At 44.0% G+C, this 25860-nt stretch overlaps 1 protein-coding gene across 1 annotated transcript; it reads right to left on the minus strand.

Moving 5' to 3' along the window:
- On the minus strand, positions 1–25389 carry LOC310854091 (sorting nexin-14-like). Its single transcript, XM_083758587.1, has 28 exons — positions 25235–25389; positions 24532–24652; positions 24344–24420; positions 23026–23104; positions 21981–22024; positions 20341–20428; positions 20173–20257; positions 19232–19388; positions 18584–18659; positions 18271–18330; positions 17891–17971; positions 17580–17694; positions 16402–16548; positions 15920–16044; positions 15004–15065; positions 12239–12377; positions 11339–11525; positions 8998–9081; positions 8768–8868; positions 7911–8019; positions 6941–6981; positions 6151–6270; positions 5394–5517; positions 3573–3737; positions 1931–2026; positions 1562–1653; positions 240–1243; positions 1–209 (listed from the first exon to the last, which is right to left on the minus strand). The coding sequence occupies exons 1-27, from the start codon at positions 25369–25371 to the stop codon at positions 1178–1180; spliced, it is 2778 nt and encodes a 925-aa protein (XP_083614713.1). The 5' UTR covers positions 25372–25389; the 3' UTR covers positions 1–209; positions 240–1177.
- Between the last annotated feature and the right edge of the window lie 471 nt (positions 25390–25860).

Raw genomic sequence — 25860 nt, forward strand, 5'->3', positions numbered from 1 at the left:
CATTGTCAATGGCGTTTTTAAAACAAACATTGAACTAAAAACAAACATTAATCCACTCTGTCGAGGTGCCAACTTGCCATACTGTACATGGCCTACATAATATGGCATACATACTTACATAACCAGCCGATCACCAAACGTACCTTAGTCACTTCATCAAGAATGGTGGTCCCTTATTGGCCGGTGGACCACACCGACATGCATACATACTTATTGGCTGGTGGACAACACAGACATACAAACCCAGCGTAATAATAATAATCTCATATTTATATATAGCTGTTTTCGTACTCAAAGGCGCTTTACATGGGGTGGAGGAGAAAAACAACTGTAAAAAAACATTAAGGAAAATGCTACGACTAAGGAATAAAATCAATAAAAACAGTGGAGTGATGAGAAAGGGGGCCGTGGAGTTATAGCTGGGGAAAACCGTATTGAAGGGGTGGGTTTTGAATATTTGGAGGCTGGGGGCTTCTCTGAGAGTGTTGGAGAGTACATTCCACAGGGTTGGGGAGTGCATTCCGCAGGGTTGGGGGCCAGCAAAAAAGCAAAGCTCTATCGTTCCCGGGTGCAGTACTTCGTCCTGGGGACCTCAAGGAGGCTGGCGCCACCAGACCTGAGAGGGCGGGAGGGGACATGACGTTTGAGGAAGTCAAAAGGTGGGGGGGGGGGGGGCCATATTGTTCAGTGCCTTGTAGGTGTGGAAAGAAAGGATAAAATTAGAACAAAGAAAAGAGGTTATTAAAATGGACACCTTGATTGGTTTGTGAGCAAAACCTGCTCAGAGTTATGAAGGACAGTAGTTGCAGCACATGACCCACGTGTTACATGAACGCCCTACGCCTAGGAACGCTACACTAGTGGTGATTTCAGAAGGCGGAGGGGGTGAGCAGCAGCGAATGCTGATGGTTACAGTTGGGTGGTGGTGAAAGACAGAAAGAGTGTGACCTCTCTCGCTCTCTTTCGAAGGTTCATACACACACTTTGGTAGCGGCCCATCTGTGGCAGTGTGAGTGTTCTTAAGGCTCGTGAAGACGGCGCTCCCCAAGCCCTAGTGGTGGGCGAAGGCTGTTCTCTGTCCATCGTATCTCTTCCCGATCCATGCTATCGTCCGACGTAGTCATTGTAGCTGGAAGATCGTCATCCAGGTAAAGTGCAGCTGCCCAGGTCTAGTATATCACTTTACCTTGTTTAATTCTGGAAAGAGTTCTTGAATGACGATGTCCAACAGCACATAAGTCAGCTGATGAAAAAATATATAGGGTTATAAGGATGAAAAGCCATCTAAGAAGACATTGTTAAATTGTATTGCTGTATCTGTGGATCTACCAGTATATTTCAAAACTCAACAAAATATAGTTTATTTGCTGTGTGTGTGTGTGTGTGTGTGTGTGTGTGTGTGTGTGTGTGTGTGTGTGTGTGTGTGTGTGTGTGTGTGTGTGTGTGTGTGTGTGTGTGTGTGTGTGTGTGTGTGTGTGTGTGTGTGTGTGTGTGTGTGTGTGTGTGTGTGTGTGTGTGTGTGTGTGTGTGTGTGTGTGTGTGCGCGTGTGTATCAGGGTACCTGTTTGTTAAGAACTGGCTGTTGTAGTCCATCAAAGAGCAAGCGTACTCCTTCATACTTGGCTTCTTCTCCGATACACATTTCTAGGAGATCTGAGGAAAAACAAATTAAGTGATTAAGTATACCATATTATCTTACACAATTACATGTATTATATTACAAAACAATATCACTTACACAGCAGCTTTATTAATGTTCAATTGAAAGATTAAACTGGCAATGTAAGTCAACGGAAATTTTCGAATCCAAACGCACCCCAAGTTTAGAGTGTTTTATAAGGTTTGTTTAAAAATGTCACATGTCTAGTACAGGCATTCATGACATCCTAGAAATATTAGAACTATAAAAAAACAACAACTGAATGAATACCTGGAATATAACTTAGCATCTCCTCAAATGTCCTTTTCGCCCTCTTTTGTATGTCCGCAGTTGACCTTGGTTGACTGTTTTCTCTGAACACAGCATCTGGTTGAGCAAAGAATACATAAGAGATCAAAGTAGCTACAAAGACTCAGCAGCCACACTGCCTTCCGCAGGGCGAGCAAAGAATAAAAAATATTTTGTATACATTTTGAACTTGATGAATGGGACATTCAGCGTAATGAGTACTTTTACTTTTGGCACTTTAAGTACATTTTGACACCAGTAGTTCAGTACTTTTACAGACTTTTACTTGAAATGGAGTACGTATTTCTATATTGCAGTATTGCTACTTTTACTTAAGTAAAACATTTGAGTACTTTTTCCACCACTGCAGATATCTAACCGGATTTGTGTAAGTAAATCTTGTGGTTACCGCAACGGCACCTCGAAGGCACGCTGGGCAAGACCTAAGCTGTAGAGGCTATCATTTGTTTTGGGCGGAAGTTGCAGGATTTTGGCGGAAACTACCGCTCAAAGAAATGACGTTGATGCTTTACAAATCAGTTTACATTCTCTGTGAATGAAACAAGTGTTGCGATTGGTCGGAATAATGTCGTATCCGGGGGGAAAATACATTTGTCGGATGTTCCGGACCGACACTTCCGCTGATAGCGTCTCTGACTCTCTGCGTTAGGTTGTGACCAGGCTTTTCTCTCTGCATTAGGTTGTGACCAGGCTTTTCTCTCTGCATTAGGTTGTGACCAGGCTTTTCTCTCTGCGTTAGGTTGTGACCAGGCTTTTCTCTCTGCGTTAGGTTGTGACCAGGCTTTTCTCTCTGCGTTAGGTTGTGACCAGGCTTTTCTCTCTGAGTTAGGTTGTGACCAGGCTTTTCTCTCTGCCTTAGGTTGTGACCAGGCTTTTCTCTCTGCGTTAGGTTGTGACCAGGCTTTTCTCTCTGCGTTAGGTTGTGACCAGGCTTTTCTCTCTGCCTTAGGTTGTGACCAGGCTTTTCTCTCTGTCTTAGGTTGTGACCAGGCTTTTCTCTCTGTCTTAGGTTGTGACCAGGCTTTTCTCTCTGTCTTAGGTTGTGACCAGGCTTTTCTCTCTGCGTTAGGTTGTGACCAGGCCTTTCTCTCTGCGTTAGGTTGTGACCAGGCCTTTCTCTCTGCGTTAGGTTGTGACCAGGCTTTTCTCTCTGCGTTAGGTTGTGACCAGGCTTTTCTCTCTGCGTTAGGTTGTGACCAGGCTTTTCTCTCTGCGTTAGGTTGTGACCAGGCCTTTCTCTCTGCGTTAGGTTGTGACCAGGCTTTTCTCTCTGCGTTAGGTTGTGACCAGGCTTTTCTCTCTGTCTTAGGTTGTGACCAGGCTTTTCTCTCTGTCTTAGGTTGTGACCAGGCTTTTCTCTCTGCGTTAGGTTGTGACCAGGCTTTTCTCTCTGCGTTAGGTTGTGACCAGGCTTTTCTCTTCGCAGATGAGCCTATACAATGTGACGTAATTTGAGGTTCGGGGGGGGGGGGGGGCGGGTACCGTCCTAAAGTCGCTCTTCGGTGCTACTGAAAGTTTCTGACGAGGCGGAATCATTTCGGCACTACAGCGCCGAAACAGAGGTAAAATAGGAGTATGAATCGGCCCTAACCCTAACCCTAACCTCGTAGGAGGGTGATGAGCGACACCAGGCGGTACTCCTGGGCCACTCGGTCCAGTTTGGCCTGGAGGCAGTAGTCCGTGTAGGCCTCAAGCGTGTTCTTGAACAGGATCCTCCCGCCCATTAGCAGGTGGTGCAGCCAATCAGGGATGTGGAACACCACGCGGCCTGCGGGAGGCAGGCAGGGGGAATTGAACAACAGACGGATCAGAAAGATACAATCGACCTTTTGCCATCAGAGTTTGAAGGTGCTCGCTTTCAGCAAAGCAACGTCCTGCTGCTTCCTGCATTATGTGCACATTCAAAACAGGTGGTAGGCAGGGCCGTTGAGTGATATCCAACGAGCACTCCCAAACTCCAACACATAGAAAAACAATCACCTGCAAGGAAAGAAAGAAGCTCTAACACTTTGCAGATAGAAAGAGGATACAGTAATTGAAGCTTTCCGTACAGCTGCAATAGAGCATCGAAGTCTGACGTCACTTTCAGTAGAGGGCGTCAGTCCCCAGGTTCATGTATTTGTTTAGTTGCATTGAAATCCCCATTGAGGCGATTTTAGATCGCCTCATATAACAACTGTGTTTGAAAAATAAACATGTCATCCCGGCCGCTTCACTCATATGGATATGAAGAATCAACTGACTGAGAGAAAACGCTAATGTTACTGCTGCTGAATGAGTTAGATTTTCGCTAGAAGCAGACTGTATCATATATGAGTGACTGACTGTTGCAAACGATACAGAGACACCTCCCTGACAATAACGCCGAGACAGCTTGTTTATTTTTGGACCACAACGCTTATAGTAGACGATATTAAGATCACCCCATGTTATTCTCCATAGGGAAATTACTTCCGCGAACCAGGGGAATCGAAGGGATGAGCGAGTTACGTCAGGACTTCGGTGCTCTATGTTGGTGAGTTTGACGCCGTTTAAAATACAATCAGATAGGACTGTCCTGTTTGGATGAATGGGCTACTGGGAACTAAGTTGCATCTAGTCGACCACCCTGCCATTAACTTATATGGCAAGATGGCCTTGGTGTGCATATGGTCAGTGAGAGAGAAGCAGTCTGTGAACATGGGTGGTAGTCAGACTGTGATCAAAGGACGATTTGCCATATCTGGGGCATTATGAAACCAGTGGCGTTGCCAGGAATTACATTTTGGGCAGGCAAGATGTGTTGTCGTCGTCCGTCTACACGTACATATACATACATACACACACACACATCGTTACAAAACATTTTATATTTGGAATTAATTTGATTTCTGGTATGTTTATTTTGTTTTTATTATATTTTTAAATTTTTAAATTAGTTTGAGAAAGCTGATGGTCCATGATGGCAACCATGCTCCTAATTATTCGCTTCTCTTGTCTATGGATATATATGCAGATTCAAACAAAGAGCCCACTTACCGATATGCATTAAGGAGTCATAAACTTACCGATATGCATTAAGGAGTCATAAACTTACCGATATGCATTAAGGAGTCATAAACTTACCGATATGCATTAAGGAGTCATAAACTTACCGATATGCATTAAGGAGTCATAAACTTACCGATATGCATTAAGGAGTCATAAACTTACCGATATGCATTAAGGAGTCATAAACTTACCGATATGCATTAAGGAGTCATAAACTTACCGATATGCATTAAGGAGTCATAAACTTACCGATATGCATTAAGGAGTCATAAACTTACCGATATGCATTAAGGAGTCATAAACTTACCGATATGCATTAAGGAGTCATAAACTTACCGATATGCATTAAGGAGTCATAAACTTACCGATATGCATTAAGGAGTCATAAACTTACCGATATGCATTAAGGAGTCATAAACGCCCTCCACTGTGATCACTTCCATGAAGCAGTTCTGATTGTGTCTCTTCTCAGCCATCTCTGACAAGTTGGCATTGTTTTTGAAGAGCTCATTGGACAGCTGATCAGAGGGGAAACAACTCTGTAAAAAAGGCCCAATTTCTACTCATGCGATGGCATCACATGCTGTTAACCCATTCTGACCTGAGATCAGATTAAAAAAATGTCTATTACATCCTGACAGTTTCATTATTAACCCATTCTGACCTGAGATCAGATTAAAAAAATGTCAGTGGTTCTTCGATTTTTCAAAAATAGCAGACCTACAAGCTCGTAGCGCGCCACTCGGTGGCGCGCTATGAGCTTGTAGATCTGCTATTTTTCAATAGCTAAAGCATAATATAATGCCAACACCAAAATGCGTGCCCGTTCAGAATGGGTTAACAGCAGAGTGCTGTGATGTTTGTACTTTTTCCTTTTCGTTGTATGTGTCTATGAGTTAACAAACTATTCAAATATGTCTTCCCTGTGTATTCTTGGTTTCTGTCAACACCAACCAGGCAAACCAGGTATACTTAGTGAACTGGTGGGTGTGGCCACATAAAAACATAATGTAAACACTTTCTGTACACTTTTTTGAAAAAAACCTTTCTCCTAGTATAATCGTAGTACCTGACAATCATGTTTGAGTGGGGGAAAAAAATCACAGCACTCCATCTTTAACATATTAAACAATGATCTGATGATTACTAACCCTTTTGTCAATTCCTGAGGTGGGGCTCAGGATGGTGAGTTCAGGACTGTTCGGTTTGGGTTTGGGAGATTTGCAGGAATTGCGGAAGGACTTAATAAAAGGCTCCAGATGCTGTCCTTTCTAGGGGGGGGGGGGGGGGGGGGGCACAGAGCAGAGTATCAGTCTATGTTACGATTTTAGTTCTATTTTCTAGACAAAATGCTTATATGCTCAAGGGGGTGGATAGTCGTCAGAGGCAATCACCTGGTTATACAGTATAGCCTGTAGCTAGTCTCGCGTTGCCAGACGGTTGTCTCCCACACTTTTCAAACGCTTCCATCATACAGTCTGGAGAACTATCATGAGTACGCCATAAAGCCTCCTCCCCACTTCCGTTTCGTCTTTACAGTCGTGCAAATGTATCCCAATATGAATATAAATCATCTATAAGAAGATATAGCTTGCTGCTCAGCAGAAATGGAAATAAAATACAATGTAAAGATATTTTAAAATATATTTTCGTGAACGGAAATGGTAGCTTCGTCACTCGGAATTCGGGAGGTGTAATTCCAGACTCTATATAGCATTTGGAGATTGTGGAATTGTGCACGTTCGTTAGGGACTGTTAGCACGGTGACATGCAGGAATGGGTTTGATGTGATTAAAGCTATTGTAATGAATAATACATTATTTTAACCAATCTGTGTGGTAGAGTATAATACAATGTAACCAGCACATCAGCGGTTGGACACGCACGCACATACGCACACATGCAGCACACACGAGCAGCACATACTCATGCTTTACTCACCTCTATTATCAGTTTGCTGGGCACAGCCTTAAAGATTTTCCCTGTGAAACAACGTTTATCGAGAGATAAAGATTTCAGCAATCCTTCATTTGGCACCGTTTTGTGTGTCATTGTTTGGCGTATTTTTTCTGCATCGTTAACCACTTTCTACTTTCAACAAAAACAGTCAAAGAAATTAAAAAAAAAAAGTCAAAAGTGCGAGCCGATCCACAAGCACAAAACGTAACACATTGCAGTGCGTTGTGAGCTTGTGGATCTATTTAAAGGGACACTTCACCCTTTTTGCTAAAAGATATATGTTAATGACGTTTAGAAGCTTTAGAACACTTTCCTGGGGGTCTTTATGTGTGTAATATGTGGTTTTAGATATTTTAGATTGTAGCAGTGAGCCTGTTGTCTCTGATGTCATGGACACTGGGCTCACTTCCTTCCTGGACTACATGTTGTCTCAGTAAGACAGCTCTCCCCCTATCCACAAGGAGGAGCAGTGCACCAAAGAATTATGGGAATTGTAGTCCAGGAAGGTAGTGAGACCAGTGTCCATGACATCAGAGACAACAGGCTCACTGCTACAATCTAAAATATCTAAAACCACATATCACACACATAAATACCCCCAGGAAAGTGATCTAAAGCTTCTAAACGTCATTAACATATATTTTTTTGCAAAAAGGGTGAAGTGTCCCTTTAAGCTCTTCATTGTATGATGAATATAAAAGGGCTTAAGTGATTAACCCTTTTGGTGTTTCAAGCATTCTGTTATACTTTGGCTATTGAAAAATAGCAGATCTACAACAGAGTGGCACGCTATGAAAATATTTATTTCAGAAAACTGGAGGATTTAGAAGATTTTCTTTTTAATTTTGAGGTCTGGCCTAAATGGGTTAAGTCAAGGTTATCAGAAAACAAACACTACTGGGAGAAGTAGTGTTTGTCCCATTAGGCAACACCAGGCAGCCCGATAACCTACCAAGGTTGACATCAGGTAACCTCTTGGTCCGGAACTGAGATTCCATATGTGGGGAAAGGAAGTCAGCGAGAAGCTGGCTGTTGCTCAGCTCTGGATGCTGCAGAAGGTTCTGCAAGAAGAACCCACACGGCTATTTATATTGTCTGTTGACTGATCTGGTGTATGTATATATATATATATATATATATATATATATATATATATACACATGTATACTACTACTTACTTTGATGTTTTCAAAGGCACAGGAAACTAAAACTGTATTCCCAGATATGGAATTGTATTATAAATAAATAAATGATGGGTACAATTTAAATACAGATGGAATCATGTATGCCAGTTTTAAATTACGTTCACTTCCCTGCACAGTAGATGCACAGAAAATGGTTTCATCTAATTGTTGTTCATTTACAGACACATTGACCTATATGTGCCTGTAGCATGCCTGTCTGCAGCATGCCTGTCTGCAGCATGCCTGTCTGCAGCATGCCTGTCTGCAGCATGCCTGCCTGCAGCATGCCTGTCTGCAGCATGCCTGCCTGCAGCATGCCTGTCTGCAGCATGCCTGTCTGCAGCATGCCTGCCTGCAGCATGCCTGTCTGCAGCATGCCTGCCTGCAGCATGCCTGCCTGCAGCATGCCTGTCTGCTGCATGCCTGTCTGCAGCATGCCTGTCTGCAGCATGCCTGTCTGCAGCATGCCTGCCTGCAGCATGCCTGTCTGCAGCATGCCTGTCTGCAGCATGCCTGTCTGCAGCATGCCTGCCTTCAGCATGCCTGTCTGCAGCATGCCTGTCTGCAGCATGCCTGTGTGCAGCATGCCTGTCAGATCCAGAATGAAAGGGTTTTAGACTCGCACCTGCAGGTACTCCTGGAACTCCTCCCGTTTCGATGACAGGAACTCATAATTCTTCGGCCCAATGATTCTCTTGGACGGCAACTGCGCATCTGGGAAAGGCCCTATGAAGAGTGTAACAATTTTACACAGAAGACTGTGTATAGTACACTAAAATATAGTACATGCTATAGAAGTGTATAATGAATTACCATAAAACATTATGGAAGTAATATGTTTGAAAAACTACCTACCGTGGAACTCAGTGAGCTTGGATTCAAGGACATAGAACTCTGTGTATCTTCTGTACACACACCAGTTCTCAGCCTTATGCCCCACTGCACACACAAGCACAGAGCAGACATATCAGAAAAGGTTATATGTATCATGTGATTTAAAACAAAAAGTGTGTTTAGAACAAAATGCTGAATGGCAACACATCCGTATGCATTCTATCCCTTTTGCATGGCTTAGCTACAAACATACAGACGGCTGCCGTGGGTATTTTCGTCTCGGCGCACATGACCTGTTGCTGTCCATCAGCGGTGGTGCTGAGTCATTCACTAATTGAAGCATAAAGTGACAGTGTTGCTTAATCCTGTCCTCTGTGTGGTTTCTATAGAGGGTATGTGCATGCTTAAAGTGAATGGCACATCAAGTGGCAAATCGAGTGGCAAAGCAACATGCTTTTCTGTGTGGATGTCTGGGCTGTCAAGGCCAGAAAGTAGTTTTTTGCCACTCAGTAGGCGTTCCTGCATAACTTCCTGGTTTGGTGATGTCTCGCTCTCAAACCATCAGTAAACTCGAGCCCTGACCTGCTGCTTTGTGGTCATTGCGCTCCACAATGAGACAGAACACTGACCTGCTGCTTTGAGGTCATTGCGCTCCACAATGAGACAGAACACTGACCTGCTGCTTTGCTGTCATTGCGCTCCACAATGAGACAGAACACTGACCTGCTGCTTTGTGGTCATTGCGCTCCACAATGAGACAGAACACTGACCTGCTGCTTTGCGGTCATTGCGCTCCACAATGAGAGAACACTGACCTGCTGCTTTGCGGTCATTGCGCTCCACAATGAGACAGAACACTGACCTGCTGCTTTGCGGTCATTGCGCTCCACAATGAGAGAACACTGACCTGCTGCTTTGCGGTCATTGCGCTCCACAATGAGAGAACACTGACCTGCTGCTTTGCGGTCATTGCGCTCCACAATGAGACAGAACACTGACCTGCTGCTTTGCGGTCATTGCGCTCCACAATGAGACAGAACACTGACCTGCTGCTTTGCGGTCATTGCGCTCCACAATGAGACAGAACACTGACCTGCTGCTTTGCGCTCATTGCGCTCCACAATGAGACAGAACACTGACCTGCTGCTTTGCGGTCATTGCGCTCCACAATGAGACAGAACACTGACCTGCTGCTTTGCGCTCATTGCGCTCCACAATGAGACAGAACACTGACCTGCTGCTTTGCGGTCATTGCGCTCCACAATGAGACAGAACACTGACCTGCTGCTTTGCGGTCATTGCGCTCCACAATGAGACAGAACACTGACCTGCTGCTTTGCGGTCATTGCGCTCCACAATGAGACAGAACACTGACCTGCTGCTTTGCGCTCATTGCGCTCCACAATGAGACAGAACACTGACCTGCTGCTTTGCGCTCATTGCGCTCCACAATGAGACAGAACACTGACCTGCTGCTTTGCGCTCATTGCGCTCCACAATGAGACAGAACACTGACCTGCTGCTTTGAGGTCATTGCGCTCCACAATGAGACAGAACACTGACCTGCTGCTTTGCGGTCATTGCGCTCCACAATGAGACAGAACACTGACCTGCTGCTTTGCGGTCATTGCGCTCCACAATGAGACAGAACACTGACCTGCTGCTTTGCGCTCATTGCGCTCCACAATGAGACAGAACACTGACCTGCTGCTTTGCGCTCATTGCGCTCCACAATGAGACAGAACACTGACCTGCTGCTTTGCGCTCATTGCGCTCCACAATGAGACAGAACACTGACCTGCTGCTTTGCGCTCATTGCGCTCCACAATGAGACAGAACACTGACCTGCTGCTTTGAGGTCATTGCGCTCCACAATGAGACAGAACACTGACCTGCTGCTTTGCGGTCATTGCGCTCCACAATGAGACAGAACACTGACCTGCTGCTTTGCGGTCATTGCGCTCCACAATGAGACAGAACACTGACCTGCTGCTTTGCGCTCATTGCGCTCCACAATGAGACAGAACACTGACCTGCTGCTTTGCGGTCATTGCGCTCCACAATGAGACAGAACACTGACCTGCTGCTTTGCGCTCATTGCGCTCCACAATGAGACAGAACACTGACCTGCTGCTTTGAGGTCATTGCGCTCCACAATGAGACAGAACACTGACCTGCTGCTTTGCGGTCATTGCGCTCCACAATGAGACAGAACACTGACCTGCTGCTTTGCGGTCATTGCGCTCCACAATGAGACAGAACACTGACCTGCTGCTTTGCTGTCATTGCGCTCCACAATGAGACAGAACACTGACCTGCTGCTTTGCGGTCATTGCGCTCCACAATGAGACAGAACACTGACCTGCTGCTTTGCGGTCATTGCGCTCCACAATGAGACAGAACACTGGAACCTGCTCGCTCTTGGCGTCGTCGTCGTCGTCACAGACGCAGGGGATGGTGACGCTCCAGGCGGACAGGTCACGAGGAGCCGTGACGAGGTCCACGGGGTCGGGGAAGTCATCCTCCAGGACCATCATGGCCTCTTCTGCCTTGGTGGGAGGGAGAGGGGTGTGCATGTGCACGCGTGCGTGCGTGTGTGTGTGCATGTGTGTGTGTGAGTGAGAGAGAGTCATAGTTACTAGGACTGTAACGGTACACATGTTCATACTTCATACCAAACCATTTTGCTACGGGCCATTCGGTACGGTACGTCGGTACAGGCGTGTATACCGAACGAAGAAGAAAACCAAAAAAAGTAGGGATGCACCGAAAAGGAAATTCTTGGCCGAAAACCGAATACCCGAATATGATTCATATTATATTTTTTCCTACCATTACTTAATGCCGTCATGGCCGTACCTTAAAGCTACCTGATTTATGGCAAAATAAATGGTTATGGCAAAACTTAACTTAAATAATAATCGGTATTATGGGTCCATAAATGCATTAATTGCATACACTATTCGGTGATATATTTTCCTCCTCCTCCACCAGCCCAGAGGAGGAGGATGGCAGCATGGTCCATCTAGGCCAGTCTTACCATATTGTCCTCCTCCTCCACCAGCCCAGAGGAGGAGGATGGCAGCATGGTCCATCTAGGCCAGTCTTACCATATTGTCCTCCTCCTCCTCCACCAGCCCAGAGGAGGAGGAGGATGGCAGCATGGTCCCTCTAGGCCAGTCTTACCATATTGTCCTCCTCCTCCTCCACCAGCCCAGAGGAGGAGGAGGATGGCAGCATGGTCCCTCTAGGCCAGTCTTACCATATTGTCCTCCTCCTCCTCCACCAGCCCAGAGGAGGAGGAGGATGGCAGCATGGTCCCCTCCATGGTGGTGCTCTTGAACACTCCTTTGATCTTGCTGCCGATGCGGCTGACCCTGGAGGACTCGCCCCTCCTCGACCTGCAGGACACACAAAGAAGAGCTCAGACAGACAGACAGACAGACAGACAGACAGACAGACAGACAGACAGACAGACAGACAGACAGACAGACAGACAGACAGACTGACAGACCTAAGCTTGTGGTTTGACGAGTGGATATGGAAATAATTATTGGTTGAAGGTTGACGATTTTAAACTCAACATTTTGTCATCGACTACAAATCAACGGTTACTGTTACTAATGTTACTGCATGCGGAAACCAGCCAACAAGGACAAATGCAGTGTCACATGTGACGTGACTGCCTGTGAGATTAACCCATTTAGGCCTGACGTTGATTTTATTTTTTTCTAATTAAAAAAACAAAAAAACTCATGTTTCTATATCAGTGGTTCTCAATATTTCAAAAATTATATGTAATTGGCCTCCGCCCACCATCTGAAAATATGTTGTTCCAGGGACCTCCCCCAGAAGCAACGATTTTAGTTAAAAATGTTCGCTCTTAAATTCAAAGACTTGCACTACATTTTCTCGATTATTCGAAAATAGCAGACCTACAAGCTCGTAGCGCTATTTTTCAAAACGCTAAATTATAACAATGTTTAAAACACCAAAAGGGGTCCCCGCCCAAAATGGGTTAAAGGTTTTATGACATTAATTTTCATTTATTTTTTCTTTTAGGTTTTATGACCTCAATTACACCCAAAAAACCTGTACTTTGAACATTCAGTGGATTTTATGTGGTCTGAAGTTTTCTTTGGGGTTTTTTGGGCCTTTTGAGCTACAATGAAAACAGGCAACACAGTCCCTGTGGGCACATCTAGCGACTCAGGAGCGTGAACTTGAAGCTCAAGTTTTCTTCTTCGTGGGTTTTTTAGACAGCTGGTGGATGGAAAATAAGCTCCACCTCCGCGCCCGACGGACGCTACGGACAGTCTCAAATGGACGCGACGGACAGACTTAAATGGAAGCCGCGCACAAGCGTGAAAATGAAGCGCGTCACCCGGCAGTGATAGGCACTAGCCAATGGAACAGATGCAGCCTGCAGCCCATCCACTGGGAGGAGTTGCTCTTGTAGTTGTCTTCTTTCACGCTGTCAAACGCCCCCTGGGAGGGATTTGTAAAGCCATGTCGAGGGATACAGGAAGACATCTGGGCAGTGGGCAGCTCGAACTGCTCGAAGTAACATATATGTCCAAATTGTTAACAAAACATTGAAAAATCGTCTGAAGAAATAAAGTAAAGCATTGGTTCTCATGTTTGCTTCAGATCACCCCTGTAATCTTTTCATCCATGGCACCCCTGGCTGAATTACATTGTCATTTACTGTAACCCTGATCCATGACATTGAAAATAACTTTATATTTATAAAATAGCCCGTTCTCTTCACCATGTGCTGCCCTTCTCATCATTATTATCCATCTCCGTGGTGGTCTAGTGGTTAGGGTGCGGCGCTCTCACCGCCGCGGCCCGGGTTCGATTCCCGGTTAGGGAACACTGTTTTATGATGAATTCCTGTTCTGTTCTTTAACTATATAGAAGTGTCTATTTGTACGTCTTTAATGTTTTGATGAATTGAACAATGTGGACCCTGTTGTAAACAAGTGTAATGCTTAATTGGGTCGTCCACTCACAGTTAACAGTCTTTGTATTGAGTTTGTGCTTGAAATGTATTGTAATTCTGCAAACTGTTAATAAATATTTAAATCAATCAATCAAAAATCTCCTTCTCACCGCCGGGTGACACACGCTTGTCGGCAGCTTACATCTGACGCCGCGCGGAGGAGAGCGTCAGATGTAAGTTGGCCGTCGCGGCGAAAACAAAACTAGTTTTAAAACTCCTCGGCTGGGAGGCGAACTCGGGTTGCCCATTCTAAAGGCACGTAGGTTAACCAGTCGACTAGACAGTCATAAGTCCATAGCCAAGTAGCAACACAGCACCATACAGCCTACACTAGAATGCGCCTTTGTCTGTGTCAACATCTTGTCAATCAATTGTCCCTCTCACGCCCACCAAGAAATAGAGGACTACAGGCGTTTAAATAGGCTTCCGTGTGCGTCTCCTCTAGGAACCGCCCAAAGCCCCGGAAGGATTTAAAGTGAGACCTGACGCGACGGACTTCTGACGCTTTCACGCCTGCCAGTGTATTCACAGCCAGTGAAACAGTGACAGTGATGTCACTTACTGCCGGCAAATCAGAGCACCTGTTTGAGCCAGAAAACCCCAGATCACAGAAAATCTACTGAATGTTAAAAGTTTGTTTTTTGGGTGCAATTGAGATTAGAAAACCTAAAAAAAACAAGAACAATTCCAAAACGTTTTTTTTAATGTCACAATCCCTTTAAGCAAAGCCCCGTCGCCCGTCCTACCTGAAACCCCCCCCACATGTATTGAACATTATCGAAAGTATAACATTGGGCTTATATAAGTTGCTTATGGAAAATCTTTTCAATGTGGTCAGAAACACACCGTACACACAGTACAAACGTCAGCGACGTCACGCACACACAATACTGTGGACCGCGGTACCCACCTGCTCACCCTGCAGTTCTTATACGCACACACAATACTGTGGACCGCGGTACCCACCTGCTCACCCTGCAGTTCTTATACGCACACACAATACTGTGGACCGCGGTACCCACCTGCTCACCCTGCAGTTCTTGGCAGGAGACACAGCAGCCGGTCTCAGGAGTTGGTGGAAGTACTGCAGAAGGAGATGGAACAAGACCATCATCCATACTGACATATGATACTGTACCTGGCAACCTTCTCACAGGAGCCTCTGAATTTCTCCAGTTAAAACCCTTTTTGGGCGGGATCCCCTTTTGGTGTTAGCACTATGTTGTGCTTTAGCTATTGAAAAATAGCAGATCTACAAGCTCATAGCGCGCCACCGAGTGGCGCGCTACGAGCTTGTAGGTCTGCTGTTTTTGAAAAATCGAAGAACGACTGACATATAGAAACATAGCTTTTTCAGAAAACTGTCAGGATGTAGAAGACATTTTTAGAATCTGATCTCAGGTCAGAATGGGTTAATCTCCCGATGCAATTTTGCCATGCACGCACAAGCGACCCTGCTTTACATGCACACACACACAAACATGTGTGATATGTGCCCTGGGCAAATTAGTTGTCATTAATCCATTTAGGCCTGACGTCGAAAAAAAAAAAAAAAATCATCTAAATCCTGACAGTTTCCTGAAAAACCTCATGTTTCTGTATCAGTGGTGCTCAATATCTCATGTCAAGGACCCCAAAAAAAATGATATGTAATCAGCCACCGAACCCCACCTGAAAATATGTTGTTCCAGGGACCCCTCAGAAGCAAAGATTCGAGTTAAAAACGTTCACTGTGAAATAATATATATCAATGATTTGCACCACATTTTCGCCATTTTTCTAAAATAGCAGACCTACAAGCTCGTAGCGCGCCACTCGGTGGCTCGCTATGAGCTTGTAGATCTGCTATTTTTCAATTGCTAAATCATGACATAATGCTAACACCAAAAGGGGTTCCCACCCAGAATGGGTTAAGCATAGAATGCCATAGATGCTGACCTCATCGCTGTCACAGAACATGGGGATGAACACATTCTCCAGGAGGGACAGGACATGCTCATGGGCCTCAAATAAACACGCCATGGTTTGTAGCTTCACCACTTCTTCATACGGGCCCTGAGCAACTGGGGACAAGAACACCAAATCAGAATCGGAAAACAGCTCGATTTCTAGAAATGTGAGTGATATAAACAGCTCTACACAAAAGTAAAGCAGATGTTTATACATGACCACAACACACGGTGTGTCATCATCTCTATTGATCTTCTTATTCATGTTGAAAAAAACATTTTAACAACATTGTATGTGCCCAAGACGTCCACAGACGTCCTATAGGAACTATCCCATGCAGTGCCCAGGACGTCTGTACACATCTTGGGGAATTTATTTATTTATTATTATTAATTTTTCTCTTGTTGTTTTAAACACAACAGAATGCAATACACCAACACAGCAGTCTGACTGCGATCCTTTCTACGTACTGTTGCGGATTTCTTCCACCACAACGGGGTCAAAGCGGATCTTGTCGACGCTCTCTTCCAAACAATACGTCTTATAGATGTTCTTCACCTCCTCCTGCTTCTCAGAGGCCGTCATCTCAGGGCACAGAATCTTAACGCTGAACTCCTCTAAGGATTACAGAAGGGGTCAGGACAGTCAGACTATACCCACGCTCATGTACCATGAGCAGCAACACTTCAAATCATTGGGGTCGTTTTTTACTTGTATTTGGAGGACGTGAACATATGGCACGACACGTTTCAAACTCTGTGCTGGAACATCGCCAGCCTTCCCACGTAAATCACGCCAGAACATAATTTTGAGTAGACTAAGTTGATTTTGCAGTGCCAAGAGAGCGAGCACTCGACAACACACAGAACTCTCAAAACAATGTGTTATGCCAGGTGTTCACTTGTCCATCACAGAACAGAACCAGGTTAAATAAGGTTAAGAAGAAACTTGAACCATACCCTAACGTCCCTGCACTGGACATACTTAGTTCCAACTACATACTTCCTCCACTACAGGGCACCCCTGACAGTTATAAGAAGAATTCGCCCCTGGCCCCAGGAACTATGTATGGTTATATGTTCTATGTGTTTAACCCATTTTGGGGGGAACCCCTTTTGGTGTTAGCATTATGTTATGCTTTAGCTATTGAAAAATAGCAGATCTACAAGCTCGTAGCGCGCCACTCGGTGGCGCGCTATGAGCTATTTTGAAAAATCGAAGAATGACTGACACAGAAACATAGCTTTTTCAGAAAACTGTCAGGATGTAGAAGACATTTTCAGAATCTGATCTCAGGTCAGAATGGCTTAACCCGTTCTGAACGGGAACCCATTTTGGTGTTAGCATCATGTTATGCTTTAGCTATTGAAAAATAGCAGATCTACAAGCTCATATCGCGCCACCGAGTGGCGCGATACGAGCTTGTAGGTCTGCTATTTTTTTTAAATCGAAGAACGACTGACATTTTTAGAATCTGATCTCAGGTCAGAATGGGTTAATCAGACCAGTGTGTGTCCAGTGGAAACCTCGTTTGAATCTGATCTCAGGTCAGAATGGCTTAAACGCACTGTGGTCTCAATTAGACGTGAACTCTCCTGGTATGAAGGTAACCTAATATAAATGATAGTAAATGGAGTGTTTCTTGTACCGACAGTGAGGTAGAACTGGAGCACATGGACGGCCCCCTCCTGTCTCAGGAAGTTCCTGAAGCGGGACAGCAGATCATGATGCTCTCTGATCTCCTTCAGGTCCAACCTCAGCACCTGCAGAGAGAGAGAGAGAGAGAGAGAGAGAGACAGAGAGAGACAGAGAGAGAGAGAGAGAGAGAGGGGTGAAGAGTTGAAAGAGAAAGACATCTGCGTCTGCTCATCCCAATCTTGCAGGTGTGCGACGGAGGGGGGAGGAAATGGTTTAGTTCAACGCAGACACGCAGTGTGTGCAACGGGAGAAGCTACTCACAGAGTGGTTTTCGTAGCGAGTATCAGAGAACATTTGCAGGAAAGGCACCAAAGCTGAAGTTGGCTCTGTGGCTTCCTCAGGCTGAAAAAACAAAACAAAAACACATTGTTGTTTTAAATCACTCCCATTTCAAATATATAATATACAAACATATATGGAGATCTAAGGGTTTGAGGTTTGCGGTCAGATGTGGATTTGCTGGTATGCTATGTGGGCATTTACCATGACATCAGGGATCTCCATCCCTGATGACGTCATCACTTTCCCATGTATGGCGATTTTGAGTGACTGACTGACTGACGGACAAAGATTCATAGTAAATGTGACCTACAGTCGCAATAAATACATTGATTAATATACTGTTCAACATGCAAACGTACTTGGGAGTTGTTGTTGTTGTTGTTGTTGAAGAATAGAAGAATCAAACGATTTGCTGTGTCCTGAAATTGCATGACACCAACAAACAACTTCATGAAAAGAATGCTAAATCAGTATTAGTTGAAACAAATCTGCAGTACAAAATCACTAGTGAATGCATTCAGTTTCTTGGTGCAAATTTGGTATAGGGCTGGTTTAAAAGAATTGGTCTGAGTCTGACAGAAGTGATATCAACCGAGAAGGCGAGAACCATCGGATGATATGAAACTACAGCACACCCAAACAGAGAAATCTTTAATAATCGTGTACACTCACAGGATCAGCCAAGTAATCCATGGAGGGAAGGAAGACAGAACCGGCCAAGACTTCTCTTAACAGCGAAGTGAGAGATCTATGATAAAACATGAAATGGGAAAAGAGTCTGAGGATCAGAGTCTGCCATAACAGAATTTGAGACAGCAAAAGGACATCCTTGTGACATGTTGTGACGGTAATGTGCAGGGTTCGATGCGCTGGGGAGGGTGTCTCCGTTTTTTATATTGCCCCCATCTGATCATTAATTCGTAATTTACTAAAACAATTATATTAAGCCAACATTAACGTCAATTTTGCTGGAGGATTAAGAAAAAGGAGCCTGGTTTCCAGCCGGAATCGCTGCGTTTACGTGATTTATTTTTGTTTGTCGAGTGACAAACCCCTTTTGGGGCGGGAACCCCTTTTGGTGTTTTAAACATTATGTTATAATTTAGCTATTGAAAAAATAGCAGATCTACAAGCTCATAGCGCGCCACCGAGTGGCACGCTACGAGCTTGTGTAGGTCTGCTATTTTTGAAAAATCGTAAAAATGTGTCGCAAAATCTTTGAATATATTATTCTTTCAAAGTGAATGTTTTTAACAAGGGTCTAAATGGGTTAATCAAATTAAAATGTGCCGGAAAAACATGGTCATTGTCACCCAATACCTGCAGTCTGAAGCCTTGGGGGGCAGAATGTACGGAAACATGGACTCTGTCAGCTTCCTGAGGTAGAGCAGCTCATCCCTGCGACTGTGGAGAGCGACATGGAGATCAGGACCGTATTCCCCCAGAGCAGCTCGCTGAAGATACTCCACACTCTTCACTGCAGAGAGAAAGACAGGCGTCAATATACTACAGGGGTGGTCAACTGGTGGCCCCCACCTTCACTCAATGTGGCCTCAGGTTAATGTCAGAATACTGTTATATTCGTCGGGGCGACTGTGGCTCAAGAGGTAGAGCAGTTCGTCCAATGATCCATGGGTCGGCGGTTCGAATCCCGGCTCCTCCTGTCTACATGTCGAAGTGTCCTTGGGCAAGACACTGAACCCCAAATTGCTCCTGATGTGCTGGTTGGTACCTTGCATGGCTTCCGCCGCAATCGGTGTGTGAATGTGTGTGTGAATGGGTGAATGTAATGCACAATCTATGTAAAGCACCTTGGATAAAGGCGCTATATAAATGCACCATTTACCATTTATATTGGTTTCAGCTGTTTACAATTCCACAACGCAATGCAAACATGACCCGCTTAAATTACTTCAGTCTAAATTAGTAGCTCATTTCTTCAACACAAGTATAATTAAAGGCATTTGAAATTACATAAAAATGTTAATTTTCAGGATTGCAATTAAAAAATAGCAAAAATTCAAGATTTCAATTCGAATTCAGCAAAAATAGCCGATCTACAAGTTCAAGCTTTTGAGCTTGTAGATTGGCTATTTTTCCTACGACAGTTATATATGACCCTAGGGAGTGAGTGTGGAAATATAGTGGCCCTCTCCATCGTCAAAGTTGCCCACCCCTGATTATACTATTTTTGCTCTCTGATTTCCTTCTCTGTATTCAGGAGACAATCGATAGACAGTTGAACATATACATTTTGTTACCTTTTTTCCTTGCTTTGCTGGTGATTTCAATGTGTTTTGTGGCCACTTTGAGCAGCTTTTCTGTGATGAGAGAGGCCAAATCAACCTGAAAGAAACATAGTGATCTCCAATGGTCAGTCAGAACATAAGCCTGACCTACAGTGGATCTATTGAGTGTCTGCTTGTTACCTTTTGGGCGCGACGGACCAACACAGCTGCAACGAAACGCAAAGTCACTCTCAACTCATCAATGAATGCTTCGTCATCGGTCTTTTTCCTGCAAATAAACACCGCCTAAATGAGTAATTTCTGCCCAAAACAGGAAATGTATAACAATAATAATAATAACTAGACAAAGTGCCAATCGGCACAGGTCTCCACCAGGGCAGGTCAGGTTGTGGCCTCATGGTGGCGCTATAACAGGCTGTTGAGGAAGATTTGGGCCGGAGGTTCGTGTTGGAGGGATGCAGGTACAATGTTTTTCCATGTGTGCATACATAAGTTGTATACAGATCGATGCAGTTATTGCGAACGCAGTGATTGTGAACGCAGTGAGCCACTTACTATGACAGCAAGGGCTGAATGTCTGTGTGTGTGTCTGTGTGTCTGTGTGTGTGTCTGTCCCACTGTTACACCACCCGCCCGCCACCAGAGGGCGCAGCTGTAGCACACACACACACAGGGCGCAGCTGTAGCACACACACACACACACACACACACACACACACACACACACACACACGCACACGCACACGCACACGCGCACACACACACACACGCACACACAACCACACACACACAAGCTGCGTTCGCTTCACGCGTTTGCGCGTCTTACTTGTAGCTAAAAACAGGAATTGGCCTGTTATAGCGCCACCGTGAGGCTGATTTTGAGGAAAAAATTGTGGCATGTCGTCCTCGGCCTAGTGAAAATGTGCGTGTATAATTTAACGGAAATTGCACACTGTGTTTGTGATTTGTGGCCTTTTTTCGAAATGGACGAATCGTGTGAGCTTTGGAAGCCAATCTTAGCCAATCAGGATGGAAGATGGGAAATGGTGCCGCTCCGTGTTGATCACATGACTATGGAGATAGTGTATACCGATTTGCGTGAAATTTGGATAAAATCTGAAGGAGTAATAATAGAAAATGTGTTTTACATATGTCGGCCTCCTGGTGGCGTGAAAAATTCCAGGCAAAGGTTTTTCCTTGGCCTCTAGGGAGTTGGCATACAAAGTTATCCACAGATCCGTGCAGTTAGAGGTAAAAACACTTTTCGGCCAGTTATAGCGCCACCTTGAGTCTGAGTTGAAATTGTTCATGTGGCATTTCGTCCTCGGCCTAGTGGGAATGTGGGTGCACAATTTCACGGAAATCACGCGATGTGTTCATGATTTGCAGCATTTTGTTTGAAACTGAGCACTCCTGTGAACTTTGGAAGCCAATCTTAACCAATCAGGATGGAGTGTGAGAAATCTGAAAGACCCGTTTCGTTGAATGGCTCTAGAGAGACTGTGTACCAATTTGCGTGATGTTTGGACAAAATCTGTAGGTGTACTGTGCAAAAACTTGTTTTGCACAAAGCGGCCTCCTGGTGGAGCTATAACAGGCCGTTCTGGAAAGTTTGGGGCAGAGGTTCATCGTTGGCATCCAGGGAGTGTGTGTGCAAAATTTGGCATCGACCGGGTTAACGGTGGCCGAGATTAGCTGCTCACGGACACACGGACGGACGGACGGACGGACACACGGACGGACGGAGTGCAAAACATACTCTCCCCACATGCCTTCGGCCTGGTGGAGACAATAATAATATAGTATATTTGTATACTTGCCTATACCAACGATACACAAAGTTTTCCAGAACCAACTCCAGAATCTGTACAACACAAAAAGTAGAAATAGCAGTTAAATCGAATTAGCATAATAAGAATACATATATACTGTACATAAGATATCTGCTGCCGGGTAGAAATCAGCTACGCCCAAAATTAACCTCTCCGGAAATGAAAAACAACAACAAAAACACAATAGTGCCTCATCAAAGTTGGTACATGGTGACTTCTTTATACATTGTCAGATACTTTAATGTGTCCTTATATTATCATCACTTATATCTTATAAACATAAGAAATAACATATTAAGTACACCTTACAATTACATATTAAGTATTATGTCTGAAAAACAAATGTAAACCAACATTTTGTTTACTTTTTGTTCCATTTATTTTTCCTTTTCTGTTTTTAGTAATATTTCTACGGTAACTTGATATTACTTTTTCATTTGTGCTTTTCATATAAGCTACTGTGATATTTTATCATAGACTATTATTATTATTTTTATTATGTAAAAAGGTGGGCAAAATAAGCTTTATGCTTCAGCCAATACCTTTTCGGCTAAAATAGTCACTGTGTTGACTAATCAATGTAAATTAAGCAATGTAAATTGCTTAACAACCATTTTGTTTTTGTTTTTTAAATGACAGAAATAAAGATTCAAACTCAAAACTCAAACTTTACCCAAATACAGCTCAAGTTAAGGATGCTTTTACTATTGGAGATTTCTGACTTAATTCTTCGTCATTCTAATCAATGATGGCGGTTTGAGGATTTTGAGGATCCAATGGAATTACGAGGTTTAGTCAGAAGCGCTTTTTAATGCTTTTCATTGGTTCAATATTTGAAAAACCCACACACAGATGTAAAAGGACGTCCAATAGCACTGATTTATATATATATATAAAAAAATGGATATAGCTGGTTTCTTCCCGACAGAGATGATACAAAAACATTTATAATGCTATGATTACCTCTGAAAGAGAGGCATCCACCTTTAATATAATAATATAATATATATAATAATAATAATGCTATGATTACCTCTGAAAGAGAGGCATCCACCTTGGAGGGAACGTTCAGATCAAACCATGGCTGATACTTTTCCAGCAATAAAGATGGCCTGTCAAAACATAAACATTTAGCAAAATAAATATAATATCCAGTCATTAGAATAAACTAAGATCACATTCATATTGCCAGTAACAGCAAGGAGAAGCCTACAGCAGTAGTTGTCCCAGGATAACTGCAGTATATATTCTGAACACTAGAGGGGGACGTAAGACCAAGGACTCAACTCTGACGGGAGCATTTGACTGCATTTACCACTGGTCAATACCGTCAATACAGGGTATGGGCATGTATAAAGTGAGTGGCAAAGTGAGTTTAACATTGTTTAAAGTCATTTTATGCAATCAGATATGACTTTTCTGTTCGAATGTCTGGGCTGTCAAGGCCAGAAAGTCGTTTTTGGCCACTCAGTAGACGTTCCTGCATAACTTCCGGGTATGATGATGATGTCACACGCATACCCTCTGAAATGACTAGTGGTGGAAAAAGTACTCAATTGTTTCACTTAAGTAAAAAGTACCAATACTGAAATTTAGAACTACTCCATTGAAAATGTACTTGAGTAAAAGTACAAAAGTATCGGCATCAAAATGTACTTAAAGCACTAAAAGTAAAAGTACTCATTGTGTGTCGTTGCATTTTCATATATATATATATATATATATATATATATATATATATTTTGTAGTCCCTGCTTACAAATTAATTAATTAATTAATTAAAAACATTGAAGCATGCGGATCTCAGGATGTACAGTAGCCTATACATGGGAACGGTGTCATGACGTACAGTAATGTAGACATCTGCCTGTGACGTCAGTCATCATCAATGATATTTCTATGACATAATCTATTATGACATAATCTAACATTTTTACGTATGACTCCATATTCGGGGCTAGGATTAGGGATTCAGCCTGGTCTGAGCCCCCATTGACCGTCCGGTACATTAAAAACTTTAAAGGTATATTCAGTGATTTCACTTAATTCAAATATCACTTATTTTTTTGTTTTGTTGTGATAATCCTCCCTACTATAGAGTGTGCTGGCCATATAAGGAGTTCCTCCCTGTCCCCAGTTAACCCCTGGGGGTTAACTAAGGTTTTTTGAGTGAAATCACTGAATATACCTTTAAATCATAAATGGAGAAAAAAAAGCCAGTCCACACAGGGCTCTCATCCATGGAGCACGCTGAGGAGGGAGTGCCTTGTTTGACTTTCTGGGGGAAAGCTAGGAGTGGATAACGGAACAGTGTGTGTTACTGAGCACATAACACAGGCAGATTGACTCACCTGTGCCTTTTGCATTTGGTCTTTCCACATACAGCACAGCTGTGACCCAGTGGAAATAGCGCCTCCTGCTGGTATGACTGTTAAGAAACAAGTCAGTTCAATCACTATCATACCATTCATTGTAAGGACATTTCTGATGTACTCCTCATACACTGAGGATGTCCCTCTATCAGTGACCTTTGACCTACCTTCATCTTTGGCTTGATGGAAACAACAACGTTGGGGAGCAGCGACTGGGGTCCCAAAAGGCAGTAGACCGCCACCATGCCAGCCAGAAAGGACCAAAGTCCCATAATGATGTGTATATATCTGTGAACACAAGAAGTTACAGTAAATTCTGTCCACAGCAATGATCAAGCTAATAATAGCACATGATGCCTTTACGCTATCACAAGAAGCAAGCAATTTAACCCATTCTGACCTGAGATCAGATTCATACGAGTTTTCCACTGGACACACACTGGTCTGATCAACCCATTCTGACCTGAGATCAGATTCATACGAGGTTTCCACTGGACACACACTGGTCTGATTAACCCATTCTGACCTGAGATCAGATTCTAAAAATGTCAGTCGTTCTTCGATTTTTCAAAAATAGCAGACCTACAAGCTCGTATCGCGCCACTCGGTGGCGCGATACGAGCTTGTAGGTCTGCTATTTTTCAATAGCTAAAGCATAACATGATGCCGACACCAAAATGGGTGCCCGGTCAGAATGGGTTAAGTAACTAAGTAAGTATTTTGTGTGGACCAGTAGCCTACCTGTTGAACAGGACCGTGGACAGAACCAGGACCAGTAGCCTACCTGTTGAACAGGACCGTGGACAGAACCAGGACCAGTAGCCTACCTGTTGAACAGGACCGTGGACAGAACCAGGACCAGTAGCCTACCTGTTGAACAGGGCCGTGGACAGAACCAGGACCAGTAAGAGGAAGCAGAGCAGCGGGTACTGGCGGCTCACTTCTGTGAGCGGGTCCAGCTTCAACCATCGTCTCATTTTCTGCAGGTAAACTTGGATCGTTCCCATTATGTGCATCAATCTATTGCTGTACAAACAGATTGCTGGAAACAGAAGTGAAAAAAGCACCCATAAAATCCACGTCCATTATTAATAAAAGGTGTGTGTACAGTACAGCCAGACAGACAGGAGCTGTGACAGAAATGAAGTACATTTTCTCATGACATTAAAAGCTAATTTGAATTTAATTTAATGCACACAAGTATCTCCGGCCTATCCTATAGTTAGGCCTACAACATCTGACCTGCTGGTCTGCCATCATGCTCACTCAAACCCCTACAACATCTGACCTGCTGGTCTGCCACCATGCTCACTCAAACCCCTACAACATCTGACCTGCTGGTCTGCCACCATGCTCACTCAAACCCCTACAACATCTGACCTGCTGGTCTGCCATCATGCTCACTCAAACCCCTACAACATCTGACCTGCTGGTCTGCGATCATGCTCACTCAAACCCCTACAACTCCATAATAATGTGGGATATACATGTTCACA

This window comes from Protomyctophum parallelum (assembly GCF_964188405.1).
Source record: "Protomyctophum parallelum genome assembly, chromosome: 23".
NCBI lineage: Eukaryota > Metazoa > Chordata > Actinopteri > Myctophiformes > Myctophidae > Protomyctophum > Protomyctophum parallelum.